The sequence below is a fragment of the Jaculus jaculus genome, chromosome 13 (genome assembly GCF_020740685.1).
Source record: "Jaculus jaculus isolate mJacJac1 chromosome 13, mJacJac1.mat.Y.cur, whole genome shotgun sequence".
NCBI classification, from domain to species: domain Eukaryota; kingdom Metazoa; phylum Chordata; class Mammalia; order Rodentia; family Dipodidae; genus Jaculus; species Jaculus jaculus.
In genome coordinates, this window is record NC_059114.1 from 52,160,624 (window position 1) to 52,175,095 (window position 14,472).

At 41.0% G+C, this 14,472-nt stretch overlaps 1 protein-coding gene across 2 annotated transcripts in view; it reads right to left on the minus strand.

Annotated features, from left to right (window-relative positions):
• Positions 1–14,472, minus strand: part of Man2a1 (mannosidase alpha class 2A member 1) — a 186,840-nt gene that overhangs the window by 159,815 nt on the left and 12,553 nt on the right. For both annotated transcript variants that reach the window (XM_045132451.1, XM_045132452.1), the window contains exon 2: positions 2,320–2,574. In XM_045132451.1, coding sequence (XP_044988386.1) covers positions 2,320–2,574 — 255 coding nt within the window. The remainder of the gene's footprint in view (positions 1–2,319; positions 2,575–14,472) is intronic.

Here is a 14,472-nt window from a genome sequence, read left to right on the forward strand (position 1 = left end):
TTTCTTCCCCCTCACTCTAGGCCAAGCTGACCTGGAATTCACTATGTAGTATCAGGGTGGCCTGAAACTCATGGAATACTCCTACCTCAGCCTCCCAGGTGCTGGCATTAAGGGAGTGCACCACCATGCCTAGCCTCTGAACTACTTTCAATAAATATATTGTCAATCAATTCCTTCTACCCCTACTTCACTGCCAACACAATTTAGCAGAAATCTACAGGAATAGAACAGAAATACTTCTTATGAAATTTGATGATGACCAAGTATTTCAAAGTTTTCAAATATAGTATAAAAGTTTTTTACTTTACTTGGGAAACCTTTATTTGAAAATCAGTCTCATTTGTTTCTTAAATTTTTACCTGAATGAAAATACATGTAAACTCTTTTTTAAATCAAGAATACGTTATGTTTATCTTTTTTATTCTAAAAATAAGATTACAAAAGGATCAAAACTCTTTTAACCTGAGATTTAAATTTTAAGTATCCAAATGTTTTGTACAGTTGAGTATGGCTGCACACATCCATAGCCCATCAGCAGGCTGAGATTAAGAAGATCCCTTAAGCCTTGGAGTTGGAGACCAATATACACAATATAGTAATACCCCATTTCAAAAACATAATTTTTTTCTAGTTTTTCAATGAAGTATTAGTATTCCTTGAATAAAATTTACATTGTTAAAAATTAATCAGGCTACAAAAAATACATCTTAATTATTACTTAAAAAATTACAGAATTTGGGGCTGGAGAGATGGCTTAGCGGTTAAGCGCTTGCCTGTGAAACCTAAGGACCCCTGTTTGAGGCTCAATTCCCCAGGACCCACGTAAGCCAGATGCACAAGGTGGCACATGATCTGGAGTTCACTTGCAGTGGCTGGAGGCCCTGGTGTGCCCATTCTCCCCCCCCCCCCCGCCTCTTCCTCTCTCCATCTGTCTGTCGCTCTCAAATAAATAGATAAAAATAATCAAAAAAATGACAGAATTTTGGAGTACCAGAAAAATTATACAAAAATGACTATAAAGTATTTTGACAACAGCACATCTTTTGTTATAATAAATAAAAATAATGCCCTTCCAAAGATAAACCACTGAGTCTGGGGGAGCTCAGCTGGACAGGAGTAAGCGCTGGCAGCCCCTGCTACCTTCCCGGCTTTCCTCTTCAGCCCTGTCGCGCTCCCCATTCTCTCTTACCTCACTCCCCCCTCAAACATGGTTGCTCAGCAACTCCTACCGGCCCACTCACATTTAGAGGCCCCAAAGTTCTGCTAGTCTCTTAGCATGGAGGACAGGAGTAAAAAGTACTCAGTAAAACAGACAGTCCAGAAAGAACAGGCCTTCAGCCCCTTTCCATGCTATCTGAACGTGCCCATGCACACACTAATCAAGTTGCAGGTACAAGGCCTGGCCAGGGGCACCTCCCTCAGCTCCCACATTGGCCTGTGAGCCTTGACCTCAAGATCATATCATGTTCTAAGCTCCGTCTGGAAGTTAGTGGGAAATGCCTCCTTTAAGCCAGGTTAGAAGCCATTCAATTTCGGGAGACTTCAAAATGTTCAACCCCTTGGGTTTCTTGTCCAAGGCTGGATGTTTATCACAACCTCGGCTAATGTGAGAACACGCCCTAAGTCTAAGAAAGTCAGAGATCCTTTCTGACCTGGCTTCCAGTTCTACTAACCTAGAACAGAGCTGTGCATGGAAATATAATGTAAGACAAATATGTAATTTTACATTTTCTACTAAAATGAAATGTATAACATTAATTTTATTTTATTTAACCTATCCAAATATTGTTGACTTAACATATAACAAACATAAAAATGGATTAGGGTTCTTTATATGCTGAGATACTGTGTTTATTTGACACTTCTAGAGTGCGTTTCAAGCCAAACAGCCACACAGAAAGGCTTGGCAGCCTCATATACATGGTGGTTTCCATACTGGAAAGCGCAGCTATATAAGACTTCCTTCTCTGCAAAAGGATAGTCCCCAATACGTACTTATATCTACCCCATACTTCATACAGCAGGACTTCCCTTGTATTCTCCAAAGGGAAGTAAGAAAAGTAGCAGAACTAAAACTCTAAAACTGTTTTAAGCATTACAGATGATAAAAACAGAAAAGCATGCAAAAAGGCCATAGCTGCAAGAAAACTGACAGAAACAGTACAGAATTTCATGGCTAAAAAAGAGAAACAATGATGTGACCAAATCAATTGGCAAAAAGAGAAACTGGAATCCAAATTTTAAACAACTTTCCAAGGACAAACACAAGACCAAGTCTGAAAACAAGACGCCACGATTACTAATGAACGTCTCTATTACCTGCACATCCGGGTGCTGACTTCCACTCTGAGAAGCAAACAAACAGTCTTGCGAGTCGACCTGCAGGGCGAACTGTGAAGACTGAAGGTGTGAGCCAGTGCCTTGGCTGAAATTGCCTTGTGAACTTTTCGATCCGTCCTCCACAGACTCACTCAAATTGATGACTGAGTCTCGAATATTTGAGATGATCTCATTATTTTCTGCTAGCAAACGCTCCAAATGGTCTATTTTTTCTTGCAACATTGAGAGCTGGCCCTATTAAAAAAAAAAAAAAAAGAAAGAAAGAAAGAAGCAGCCATATGGAACACTGCTGTAGCTCTGGTGAGGCACACATACATTTTTCTTTAAGAAATGATGTGGCTGCACAAGAGGACCCCCACTCACCCTTCCCTTTCACTTTTCTGAGTGGGCTCACAGAAAGCACTAACAGCTGGCTGAACTGGAAAAAACATTTCGTAGCAGATAATGTTCTGCATAGCTGCAATCTTTGCTTAATCATATTTTGAAACATGCAACAGGATAACCAAAAAATTCTGGGCTATATTTCCTGTATCTTCCTCATCCCACACTCAGTCCTAAATGATCTTTGGGACTCAAGAATCACCAAATGTATCACTATGTTATATTCAGGTATGAAATTTTAATTGTAATTGATTAACACTAACTCTCAAGAACGAAGACTGAGAAAGACCACTGTATCTCACCTTTTATCAGTAGTGGACAATTCTAAATAAGAAATATAACCTATAGAAGAATCAAGCCATCACTCTTAATTAGCCATAAACATGAACATAGCCCCAAGCAACCCCACTGTAAGTTATTTTGACTACTTTTATTATACTGGGTGACTTTCAGGGTTTCTTGTTTTCTTAACTGATCCTCCCATTAAAAGGCTTGCCATCATAACATAAAGCTTGTTATACATAATACCACAGTTTATGACATCAAGAACAATCTTTGACTTGTTCAATCCTGTATTCTGGGATCCAGATATAAGGCAGATGCTCATATTTGTCATGTTACTGGAACAACAATAATCCTCTAATGAACAGCCAGCTACTTGTTGGGTAAAATGCCACATTAGGAAGAAAAATATGCCTAAGATATATATCCTTGGTGGTTGTTTTATATGCAAGGTGACATTACAAGTAGCAGCGTACCATAGGTTCCCAATGCTCATATTAGAATTTATAAGAATAATTATCTACATAGTGAATAAAGTACTCTAGACATTACCAAAAATAACAGGAAGGAAGTAAAAAAAAAAAGAAAGGAAGACTCAAAACCTAAATGTTAAAAAGTAGAGAGCTAGTCAAATGTAGATCTATATTGCAGAACCGTCTTTAAAAATTTAGAAACATCTACTTTGAATGGAAATGTAAGAATAGTTATTTTTAGAAAAGATTTCAAATAGTATTGCAAAAGTGAAGTTCATAGGCAAAGTATATCAAGATGGTTAAAAACTAGTTATAGATGTTTAGATTCTTTTCAGCCTGTTATGAATATCTGTTGATTTCAATGTGAGGAGGAGTGGAATATCTAAGAATTATATGCACAAGATGGGTCATATCAAGAAGAGAAGTCCACTGCCATAGGACCTACAGGAGAAGATCAGTCATGTGAGCAAACTATGGCAGAATGGGCAGGTATCTGTAGAAGCTAAGAAAGAAATTTTGAAATTAAGAAATAACAAAGTAAGAAAGATTAACAAGGAATAATTTGGGTGTGGGGGGGGTGTCCCTGGGGATGAGTCCTCCATGCTCTGATGATAGAGAGGCAAGACCAAGTACAAGACAGCAATGGGCTTCCACAGATGCTAAAACTGCTCTTGTGGGCCTGTCCAAGTGCAGGCACGTGCCAGAAGTAGTTCCTTATGCATTGACCCTAGTGCAGAGGGCTGGTACTCTCGAAAGTGCTAGATCACCAGAACACAGAACTCTGAAGCCTATTCACTGTCACACCCAGAAACAGGAAGTACAAGTTTTAGCACAGATCTCTTCCTGAAAGGTAAGTCCCATTTCTCCTAGTGAAGAGCAAGAAAGAGGCTATATAAATCTGAGGGATCAGGGAGCAAATAGAGAAGCTAGTGGAACCATGTGAACTCCAGATCAACAAAGTTATCTGTTAAACAGTATCAAACTATAAATGCTTCACATCAATGGAAAGACCACCGGTCCTCTATCATAACCTCACACTCAATTCAGAGAAGCAAACATGCTTGAGGCTCAGGCAAATCACACCTCGGTGTATACCATCCTCACAGATACGTTGTCAAAGGTTATCTGAAATAAACTAAAATCTTTTCTTCACTCATTATCATAAAAGGCTGCAGCTTTAAAAAAAAATCACTTCCAAATGATTCTGCTAAGTAGCTTCAATACTGAAGATTCAAATCCCTTTAGTGATGCAATTCCTACCACAATGGCAACAAGTTCTTACTCCAAGCAAATTAGAATTTAATATTTATCTATCGTAAATTTGCACATCTTGCTAAAATGAAACTTTAGCTTAGTCTAAAATTCTCAGTTTTAAAAGATATCATATTTTATATGATAGAGTATTAAACTACTACAATTTTAATACATGGATGTGAGATTTTAATACATTTCTTCACCTTGACAAAAAAAGATGATTTAGGATCCACATACATAGCCAAACTGCCTGTAACTCAACATGCATACAGTAGTAAAAGCACTCCTCTCCAAGGAGTGCTTTTACTATGCCCTTGCTCCATGATTCTGTGAGAGTATTAAAAAATAAAATTACTCAAGATGTTTTAAGAAGAGGACAACTACAGACATTAAAGATGACTTTCAATTTCATTGAGCTTAGTCTAAAGATGAAAGTAATGACCACTACCTGGAATTCTATACTGAAACAAGTATTAAGTGTATCAAGAAAACTGTGGCCTAGGGAACATGTCAGCATAAGGACCTTGTAAAAAAAAAATTTTAAACAATGCTATGCACTGGAATAATGTTTCCCTCCAAATGTTCGAAATTCTTACCATACGCCTCATATTTAAATTCCATACATATACATGGCAGAGAGGAATGCAGACCTTAAACGTATATGTTCATAGTGTGTTTTAAAGAAACAGAAATCATAGCTAATGTTTCAATTAGGCTGGCAAGTCAAAAGGATACTGATCAGTAATATTGAAAAAGACAATTTTTGTAGGGCAAGAAAATCACTTGTGAGAAAATCACTTCATCCTTTGATTTGCTAATCAGTGCTACAGTGAGGCATCTTAGATGACACACTGTTGAGGAATGGAAAAGAAGGTCATATTTGATTTTCTCTTAGTAGTGAAAGAGAAAAACTGAGCAGGAATAAAATAAAATAAAAATCATAGACATCAAAGACATTTGAGAGGGCAAATTTACACCAAGGTTGAATAGGATCAGTATCATAGTCATATAGTCATATCATAGTCAGTGTCATAGGATCATCCACCATATCCTATGACAGAACCCATGACTGCTCATCTATAACTAAATCTAAACTTACTACAAAATTACTTGCCCTAGAAAGACCACTAGCTGCTGGGGACTAGAGTCGCCATGGTCATCAAGCCCAGATGAATTTTCACATCTTCTCCTTCCTTCTTGTCACAACTGAAAAGATACATGACTTTCTCCTCAAAGAGCTGATCTCTGCTGGCCTCCAAACCCACCTCTAAGCGGCTCACACACTTTGTTCTTTTGGTGAAGCCCTCTCAATGTTACTCAAATTCCCCTTCTAAAAGCAACTCATTTTCAGTAGTTCAACATGTTCTTTTACACCATTCTCATAGGGCAAAAATAGTCAAAGATTTTGCATTTTGACTATTAAACATTATATGCTACCTAAATATTTCAAAGCTAATCACATTCCTATGCTTCCCTTAACCCAGTGAGATGGCTCATTTTTGGTAGTAACTTGATTGGATCCAGAAAGCTGAGAAATCACAAATCATTCTCAGGGCTGCTTCATGGGAGCCGAGGCCTCCTGCCTCTACTGCTCAAAGGGAAACCTGGATGGTTTGGCATTGATTAGCATGAGGGCGCTAGCCCAGGAGTGCCAGTGTGGGTTCCAGAGGACACCGATGCAGACACTTCCATGTTGGCTGGCACTTCCAACCACAGGAGGACCTGCCTGGGTGGATCAAAAGTACAAGGTAGGGGGGTGGGGAGGCAGCGGCTAAAAACACTTGCTTGCAAAGCCAAAGGACCCATGTTCGATTCTCCAGATTCCATGTAAGCCAGACACACCAGATGATGCATGTGCATGGTCACATGTGTGCACAAGGTGACACATGCATCTGGAGTTCAACTGCAGTGGTTAGAGGCCCTGGCATGCCAATCCTCATTCTCTCATTAAAAAAAAAATTACAAAAATGTATAGGGAAAATTCTTGCTCTGTTTTTCAGAGGCAGCCTTCTTGAGATTCTAGAACTCCTTTGGTCTCCAGAACTCATAAGAGCAGACCCAAGGCTCTCAGGTCTTCAGCCTCAGCCTGGGAGTTGTACCGCTGGTTTCCTGGGTGCAGAGCCTGCAGACCTGAACTGAGCCACACCCAGTTTCTGTGGTTCTCCAACTTGCAGAGGGCCTATTATGACACATCACAGCTCTGTAAACCAGGTTCCCCCAACAAATCAACCTTCTGAAATCCTCCTACCTCTCCTCTGCATGGACAGACAGGGATTATCAAGGGTCGACTCACGTTCCTTCCTTCCTTATAACCTTCCCCCACTCACTCACCTGCCCATTTCAATCAGCTCCTGTCCAGCATTTCACCAAAATCGCCCTGCACAGTCCCCAGAAGGTCACACAAAGCATCTCATGAGAAGCACTATCTAGCTCATCATGCCAAGCACACAACGCAGCACAGCAGTCTGTCCTCCTGGGTACCCAGCTACTTTCTCCAGGGCACACAGCTAGAAAGTCAGTGCTGCGGTTAGAATACACGTAATGTGAACCACGGCAGCATGCTTCACTATTTCAATAAAGGAGCTTCACTTGCTTTTGATCTCCTACTTATCAGCCTCCTTCGCTGGCTCCTTTACTCCCAACCTCTAAATGTTATTAGTCTCAAGGTTAGCTCCTAAGCCTGTTAGCTCTCAACAATGCCATGATCTCATCCATTCCATGATTCAAATTCCATGTTGTTCTGAGGTCTCCGTATTTATGTCTCTTGCTGAAACCTCTTCTCAGAAAAAGCAGATCAGATGTAGATGTCCAAACGCCCACTTGACATCTCTTAGTTTGCATCAGTCCCATATCCTAAATACCCTTCCCGAAAAGACACCAACAATCCTCAAATCTCCAGTACAGATTTTCATCTCCACCTCAAAATGCTCGCACACCCAACCTATCTTAAAGCTCTTTTCCTTCCTGTCCACAAAATGCTCGTGGAATCAATCTACTCCTCGCCCTCCAGACTCTTACTGACTTGCCCCCATACACGAATAATTCCCCCCTGCCTGAGTTGAGTTAACCCTCTAAAATGGCTTCTCATACTCCTGCCCAGACCAGTCAACCATGCCTTACCCAGTTACAGTGCCTGTCTTGGCAACCGATGCTGGCTTCTTGCTACTTGTGGAATAAAATTAAGATGCCTGCATTCTATACCACAGTGCTATACTTCAGTTAATAAGGCCATGAATGCCTCTCTCCCAATTTAGCTTTCACTTGTTACCTAGTTCCAAGCCAGCTCCCCCACACTGTCTCAGTGCCCTTGTTCGTGCTTTCTCTGTGCAAGGCTGCAGCCCCCACCTTAAATGTCACCTGTGCATAGCCTCCCAACAATCCTAGCTAAAGCAGGGTTCTTTACCATACTCTCCATCTCAACTTGCTTTTGTTTCCCCACAGCAGTACTAAAACAACCTATTATATTCCTGTGTACCCTTCTTTTCCTCATTAAGTGGATCCCTTGGTTGACAAAGAGGCACCAAAGCTGTGTGCACCACCACGCCAGGGTCAAATCTTAATACCATTAGTCTCAGCACATCAACATCAAGATTCTTCCTTGCACTGACTCTGTGGGTGAACATGCCCATAGTGTAACAGCAAATAATGACCACCCTTCTTGAATGACTTCCTTCACTAGGTACAGGCAAAGCTCCTTTAGTGAAATAGTGAAGCATGCCACTGTGGTTCACATTACATATGTTCCAACCCCAGCGCTGACTTTCTAGCTCTGTGCCCTGGAGAAAGTAACTTACCTTTCCTAGACCTCAGTATTTTGGTGGGCTGGATACAGATGCTAATACACACTACTTCGAAAGGTCATGCCAGGGCTTAAAGAGGTGCCATCATCAGCACTCTCCCGAGGGAGGATCACAACTGCTATGCAGCTTTGCAAAGCTCACTCTAAAGGATAAAGTATCCACCTGCAAAATCCCATGCACTGTGACTTAGTGCAGACCCTAACACAATGCCAAAGCTGAACTCTGGCTTCACTAACTAACGACCAGGCAACCGTGGACAAGCAAGTTCAATAACCTCTGTGCCTCAGTTTCCTCACTAGTGACAGGTAACACAAATTGTCAGCTTGGCAGGGCCTAGTCACCTAGGAAACTAGCCTCTGGGCATTCCTGTGAGGTATTATCTTGACTAGTTGAAATGAGAAGACTGGTCTTAACTGTGGTCTGGGGTCCTAGACTATATGAAAAGCAGAGCCGGCTACATACGAGCATCTCTCTCTCTCGGCTTCCTCACTGTGGATGGAATATGACCGTTGCCTCGAGCTCCTGCCACCACGCCTTCCCTATCATGATGGTCTGTGACCTTAAACTGTAAAATGAAATAAAGCCTCGCTTCCTAAATCAGGTCACAGCAATCCCATCCACCTACAAAATGGAGACAACTCACAATACCCAAATCCATAGGATTTGGATTAGCTGTGACGTAGGTAAATATGTAAATCAACTTAAATAGAATCTGCTAAAGGAAGCAAAAAAAAAAAAGCATATCCAAGGATCCAAGGATGCTCATGTCTAATCCTAGAGACCTCAAAGGTATTATTTTATATGGCAAAAAAAAAGAGGCAGGTACAGTGATGAATGCCTTTAATCCCAGCATTGGAGAGACAGAGGTAAAAGAATTGCCTTGAGTTTGAGGCCACCCTGAGACAACATAGTGAATTCTAGGTTAGTCTGGACTAAACACGACTTCAAAACAACAACAACAACAAGAGCATTATTGATGTGATTTAAGATTTTTGTGATGGTGAGATTATTCTAGAATATGCAAGTGGGCCTAATGTAATCACAAAGATTGATATAAGGGAAGAGAGGAAGAGAGAGGAGAACCAGGCCCAAGAAGGAAACATGAGGATAAAAGAGGTCAGAGTGATTCTATTGCTGGAAGGAGACTTGGAGAAAGGAATACACAACTTCTAGAAGTGGAGACAACAGAGAACAGAGCCTCCCTTACAGCTCTGAGGATATGGTGTCCAGTAGGCCCTACTTCATGCTTCTGACTTCCTGAACTGTAAGGCAACACATTTTTCGTACTTTAAGCCATGAAGTCCATATTGGTTATAGCAGCAACAAGACACTATTACACCTGGTAAAGAGTTGGCCCTATGTAAATAAATATATTATAAATAACAATTAAAATATATTTGTAAAATATATTATAAAATAAAGCTGAAATGATATCCTTCTGTTTGCACTGTTTAAGCAAGTTTGCCCCAGTCCCTATGAGGAGTAGAGCTGTGAGTCTTTGTTGCAGTAATGGGGGGGGCGGGGGAGAGGTTGAGACCATGAGACCAGAACAGCTATTTTCCAGGGGCTTAACTTGGTCAAACAGGCTCTATACTGGTCTCTCAATAAAAGAGGTGAGGTAATCCCGAGTCATCCTTGATTATTAAAAATAACATACAGGGAAGAAATATGACTGCTTTCACCTTGAACTGACTTTAGAGTCACTGAAGAGTGTCTTAAAGCCACTATGAGACCTTGTAGGACAAGTACAATTAAGAGAGAGCTTCACAAGGGCTGGAGAGATAGCTTAGTGGTTAAGGTGACTGCCTGCAAAGCCAAAGGATCCTGGTTCAATTCTCCAGGACTGACATAAGCCAGACGCACAAGGGGGCACATTCATCTGGAGCTCCTTTGCAGTGGCTGGAGGCCCTGGTGCACCCTTTCTCTGGCTCTTTCTCTTTTTCTCTCTCTCAAATAAATAAAAAAACAAAATATGATTTTAAAAAAAAGGAGAGAGTGCTTTAGTTTTCCAGGGAAAACCCATGTGGCTTAGACCAGAGCAGTGGAGATGAAAGAACAGGAAGGAATGTGACAGAATGGAAGGACTCACAATAGGTATATGATGAGAGAAAGAAAAATGCCCTGTTTGTGCTCTGCTGGGACAACTGAGAGCAGGAGGGGTATCATTCTAGAGAAACGATCCTGGGAAATAAGCATATGCATGGAGGGAAACCTGGTGCATTCTGCCAAATGTCAGATCTCTATCAGTGGACAGGCAAATCGGACCTCAGGAGAGAAGCCAAGGATGAATCTTGAGTGACCATAACAGGAATTTCAAGCAAAGGGAACAAATGGGATGACCTAGAGAGTAAGTATTGGCCTGTTTTTTAATGTCCCCCCCCCCCCTTTCTTTTTTGGGTTTTTCGAGGTAGGGTCTCACTCTAGCTCAGGCTGACCTGGAATTCACTATGTAGTCTCAGGGTGGCCTTGAACTCACCGAGATCCTCTTACCTCTGCCTCCCCAGTGCTGGGATTAAAGGTGTGAGCCACCACGCCCAGCTGTTTTTTGTATGCTAAATGACATGCCAGGCAATTCTCATACATGCCCAGCTAAGAACCAAGGCATTCAAGCTATCTATAGGAACTGCAGCTTGGTACAAGAGAATCTGTCTTTCCAGCAGAGCAGCATCCTTACTGTGGCAGGACCCTCGTCAATCAGCACTATTCAACTTATACAGGAATTTTATCAGACTCAGGCATGTAACAAACAGGAAGGCTCTGAGGTTTTGATAAAATGGCAAGTGCCCTGCCAAGTCCTGACTTTTAAGACATGTAGTGCTTAAGCCAAAAAAAGAAGAGTGACCTAGGTCTGTAGTCACAGTTCTGTGCGTATGCCGGCCTACCTATCCATTAACATGCCACAAACCACAGTTGCCAGGGATTTTCTAATGGTGTTTTTCAGGCCCGGAGATTAACATGTCTGCATTTCTTCAAGGGTATCTTTCTGTGGCCATGTGTCCAATCAGTACCCTTACCATGTGACCACAATGCCCTACACCAAACCACAGAAGCCGTATGAACTTTGTCCTGATATGTCATCATTCATAAATCGCATACCTACCTAGGTGTAACTGGAACACAACTCAGATGCAGACTGCCAAATGACTGTGAGGAGCAGAGTCTCCCAGCATGCCCTGGCAGGGGTACTCAGCTTAACAGCTGCCAGCATCACTATGCAGGATCCAGCCCTGACCAGGAATAGCAGCAGCACTCCACCCTCTTCTACAATGTGGCTAAGGAACACTCCAGAAAGCTGCTCCCATTCTACCCTATGAGTTTCTAGATGTGTGGTCACAACGAAGCTAGACAGCCTCTACCTCTGCAAGCCCAGTAAGACTGTAAAACACCACCTCGCTACCACTGTGGCAACATGCTAAGCACCACGTTATCATATGAAGTGAAATTCTATAAGATAGATACCCTTATAAAAACAATTACTGACGGAAGGGTTTCTAAGTAGGGCAAAATGTCTGGGTTATAAAATATTTTAATAAAATGTAGTTTTCTTAATTACAAATCCATTTAATAACTACAATTAAGTAGCAATTAAGTAACTAAGCAAACTAACTATTGGCTAATAGAATTCTTTCTTCAGCACTTCTCAAACTAAGGACCACATGGCCCTTTCCTCTGTAACAATTTTTACTATACTTGCTCCATTCTAATACTTACGTTCTAAGGCATCTGTAAAGAGTAGATCCTAGCCTTCACAAAACTGGCATGAAGCTTCATGATATACTTCAGGCAGCAACAATTCCCAGATAACCCAGATATGTTGGTACACAGCCTGTTGCCAAGGACTGCTGATCTATCTGCTCTGCCCTCTGTCACGTATTTATGGCACAAGCCTATCTTTATCCATAGGGTAGTTACAAAGTATATTCATTTATACTGCCTTAATTCATCCCACATAGACTAAAGAATTCATAGTGTAGCTTACATTCTGCTGACAAAAAGTTCAGTCAACATATAATTTTACAAGCAATTTTAAGAAACAAAATTTCAATGTATAGAGAATAACTGTCAGTAATGAAAAAGTCAATCAACCTAAAGAGTGTTTGCCTATTAAAATAGACACAACTGACATGCCTGGGATTATTTTTCATATAGAAATAGTTTGGGAAAGCCTCTGCAAGCAGGGGTGTATTGTACAGATAATCAGTCTTCCCCTTCAGTCTTATTTATAGCAATCATCCCACAGAAAAAGTACCTTCTACTCTTTACTGATAAGAGACACGTATTTAGGTAAGCTTTATCTGAACTAATAAATTCTGAATATTCTAATGATGTTTTACTAGCACCAAACACTCTAATGGATCAATTTTTTCCTATTGCCTTATTTTATATCATCTATCTGAACCAATAGGCCCTATAAGAGCAAGGTAGGCTAGTTAACAACAATGAGGCATAACACAGTTAAGAACGTGGTGCAGGATAGACATGGTGGCCTACACCTTTAATCCCAGCATTTGGGAGGCAGAGGTAAGGAGGATGGCTCTGAGTTCGAGGCCACCCTGAGACTACATAGACTACATAGGCAGGTCAGCCTAGACTAGAGAAAAACCCTACCTTGAAAAAACAACAACAACAAAAAAAAAGTGATGGGGTGGAGAGATGGTTTAGCAGTGAAGGCACTTGCCTGCAAAGCCAAGGACCCAGGTTTGATTCCCCAGCTCCCCTGTAAAGCCAGATGCACACGGTGGAACAGGCATCTGGAGTTTGTTTGCAGAGACTAGAGGTCCTAGTGTGCTAATTCTCTATCTGCCCCCATCTCTCTCTCTCTCTCAAATAAATAAATACTTTTTTTAAAGAATGTGATGAAGCTGGGTGTGGTGGCACACATCTTTAATCCCAGCACTTGGCCGGCAGAGGTAGGAGGATCACTGTGAATTTGAGGCCACCCTGAGACTACATAGTGAATTCCAGGTCAGCCTGAGCAAGAGTGAGACCCTACCTCAAAAAAAAAAAAAAAAAAAAAAAAAAAAAAGAGTGTGATGAATTGTAGCACACACACTTCTAAATATAGATCAGCTGCAAAAGAAGAATTAAGGACACACAATTTTCTCCGACTCCCAAATCTTTATTTTTTAAAGTTATTGAGTAGATCTTCTTCCTAAGAATTACAAGAAATATTTGCATCTCAAACGTCGCAGCCCTATGGTGCTGTTAAGTTTTCCAGAGATGGCCCTTGGTCAAAAGCATTTCTTGTCTTCCATGTGTCCATCAGCCACCAAAGAAAGGGTGCTTCTTTAATAACAGGTTATTTTCAGAAGAAATGTGTTTGGCCTTCAGAACAACCTTGAATTCTGAGCTTCCTACTGGAGTTACTACCTTTTGACTTTTATAAATCTCTTCATCTTCACATCCCCCACCCATACACACAAAGTAATGTTGGAACTGTCTTACAATCTGGAATACTAGTACCATAAATAAGACGAGAAGGATCTTTTTAAGTCTCCTACTGAAATGCTTCTGTGAAGTACTTCCTTATGATAATGTTATCTTTTCTTAGGTATGTTCATCCATAAGCTGGTTTCTGGCAAATTGAATACAAGCTGCCTTATTTTATTAACATCTGCTGCACAATAATCCTAATATAAGAAGTGAAGCTTTTGGCTATAAGAAATGTTCTTGGCTGGCAGCTTTGCTCTCTAAGCACAGTCCCAGAATGAGCTCATTCCTTCTCAACTCTGATGACTCCCAGACCAGCATCTCCTTCCCTGATCTCTCACCTACACTCCAACCCACTTGGGCGATTTCCACTAATGTCCACTTCATCATAAATAAAACTGAACTTAGCTCTGCTAACCAGCCTTCCTTCAAACTATTTGTTTCCAAACAATACAATCAGTTTCCAATGTTCCAAAGGGAAAAGGGGAAAAGGGAAAGACTCAAGTCACCCA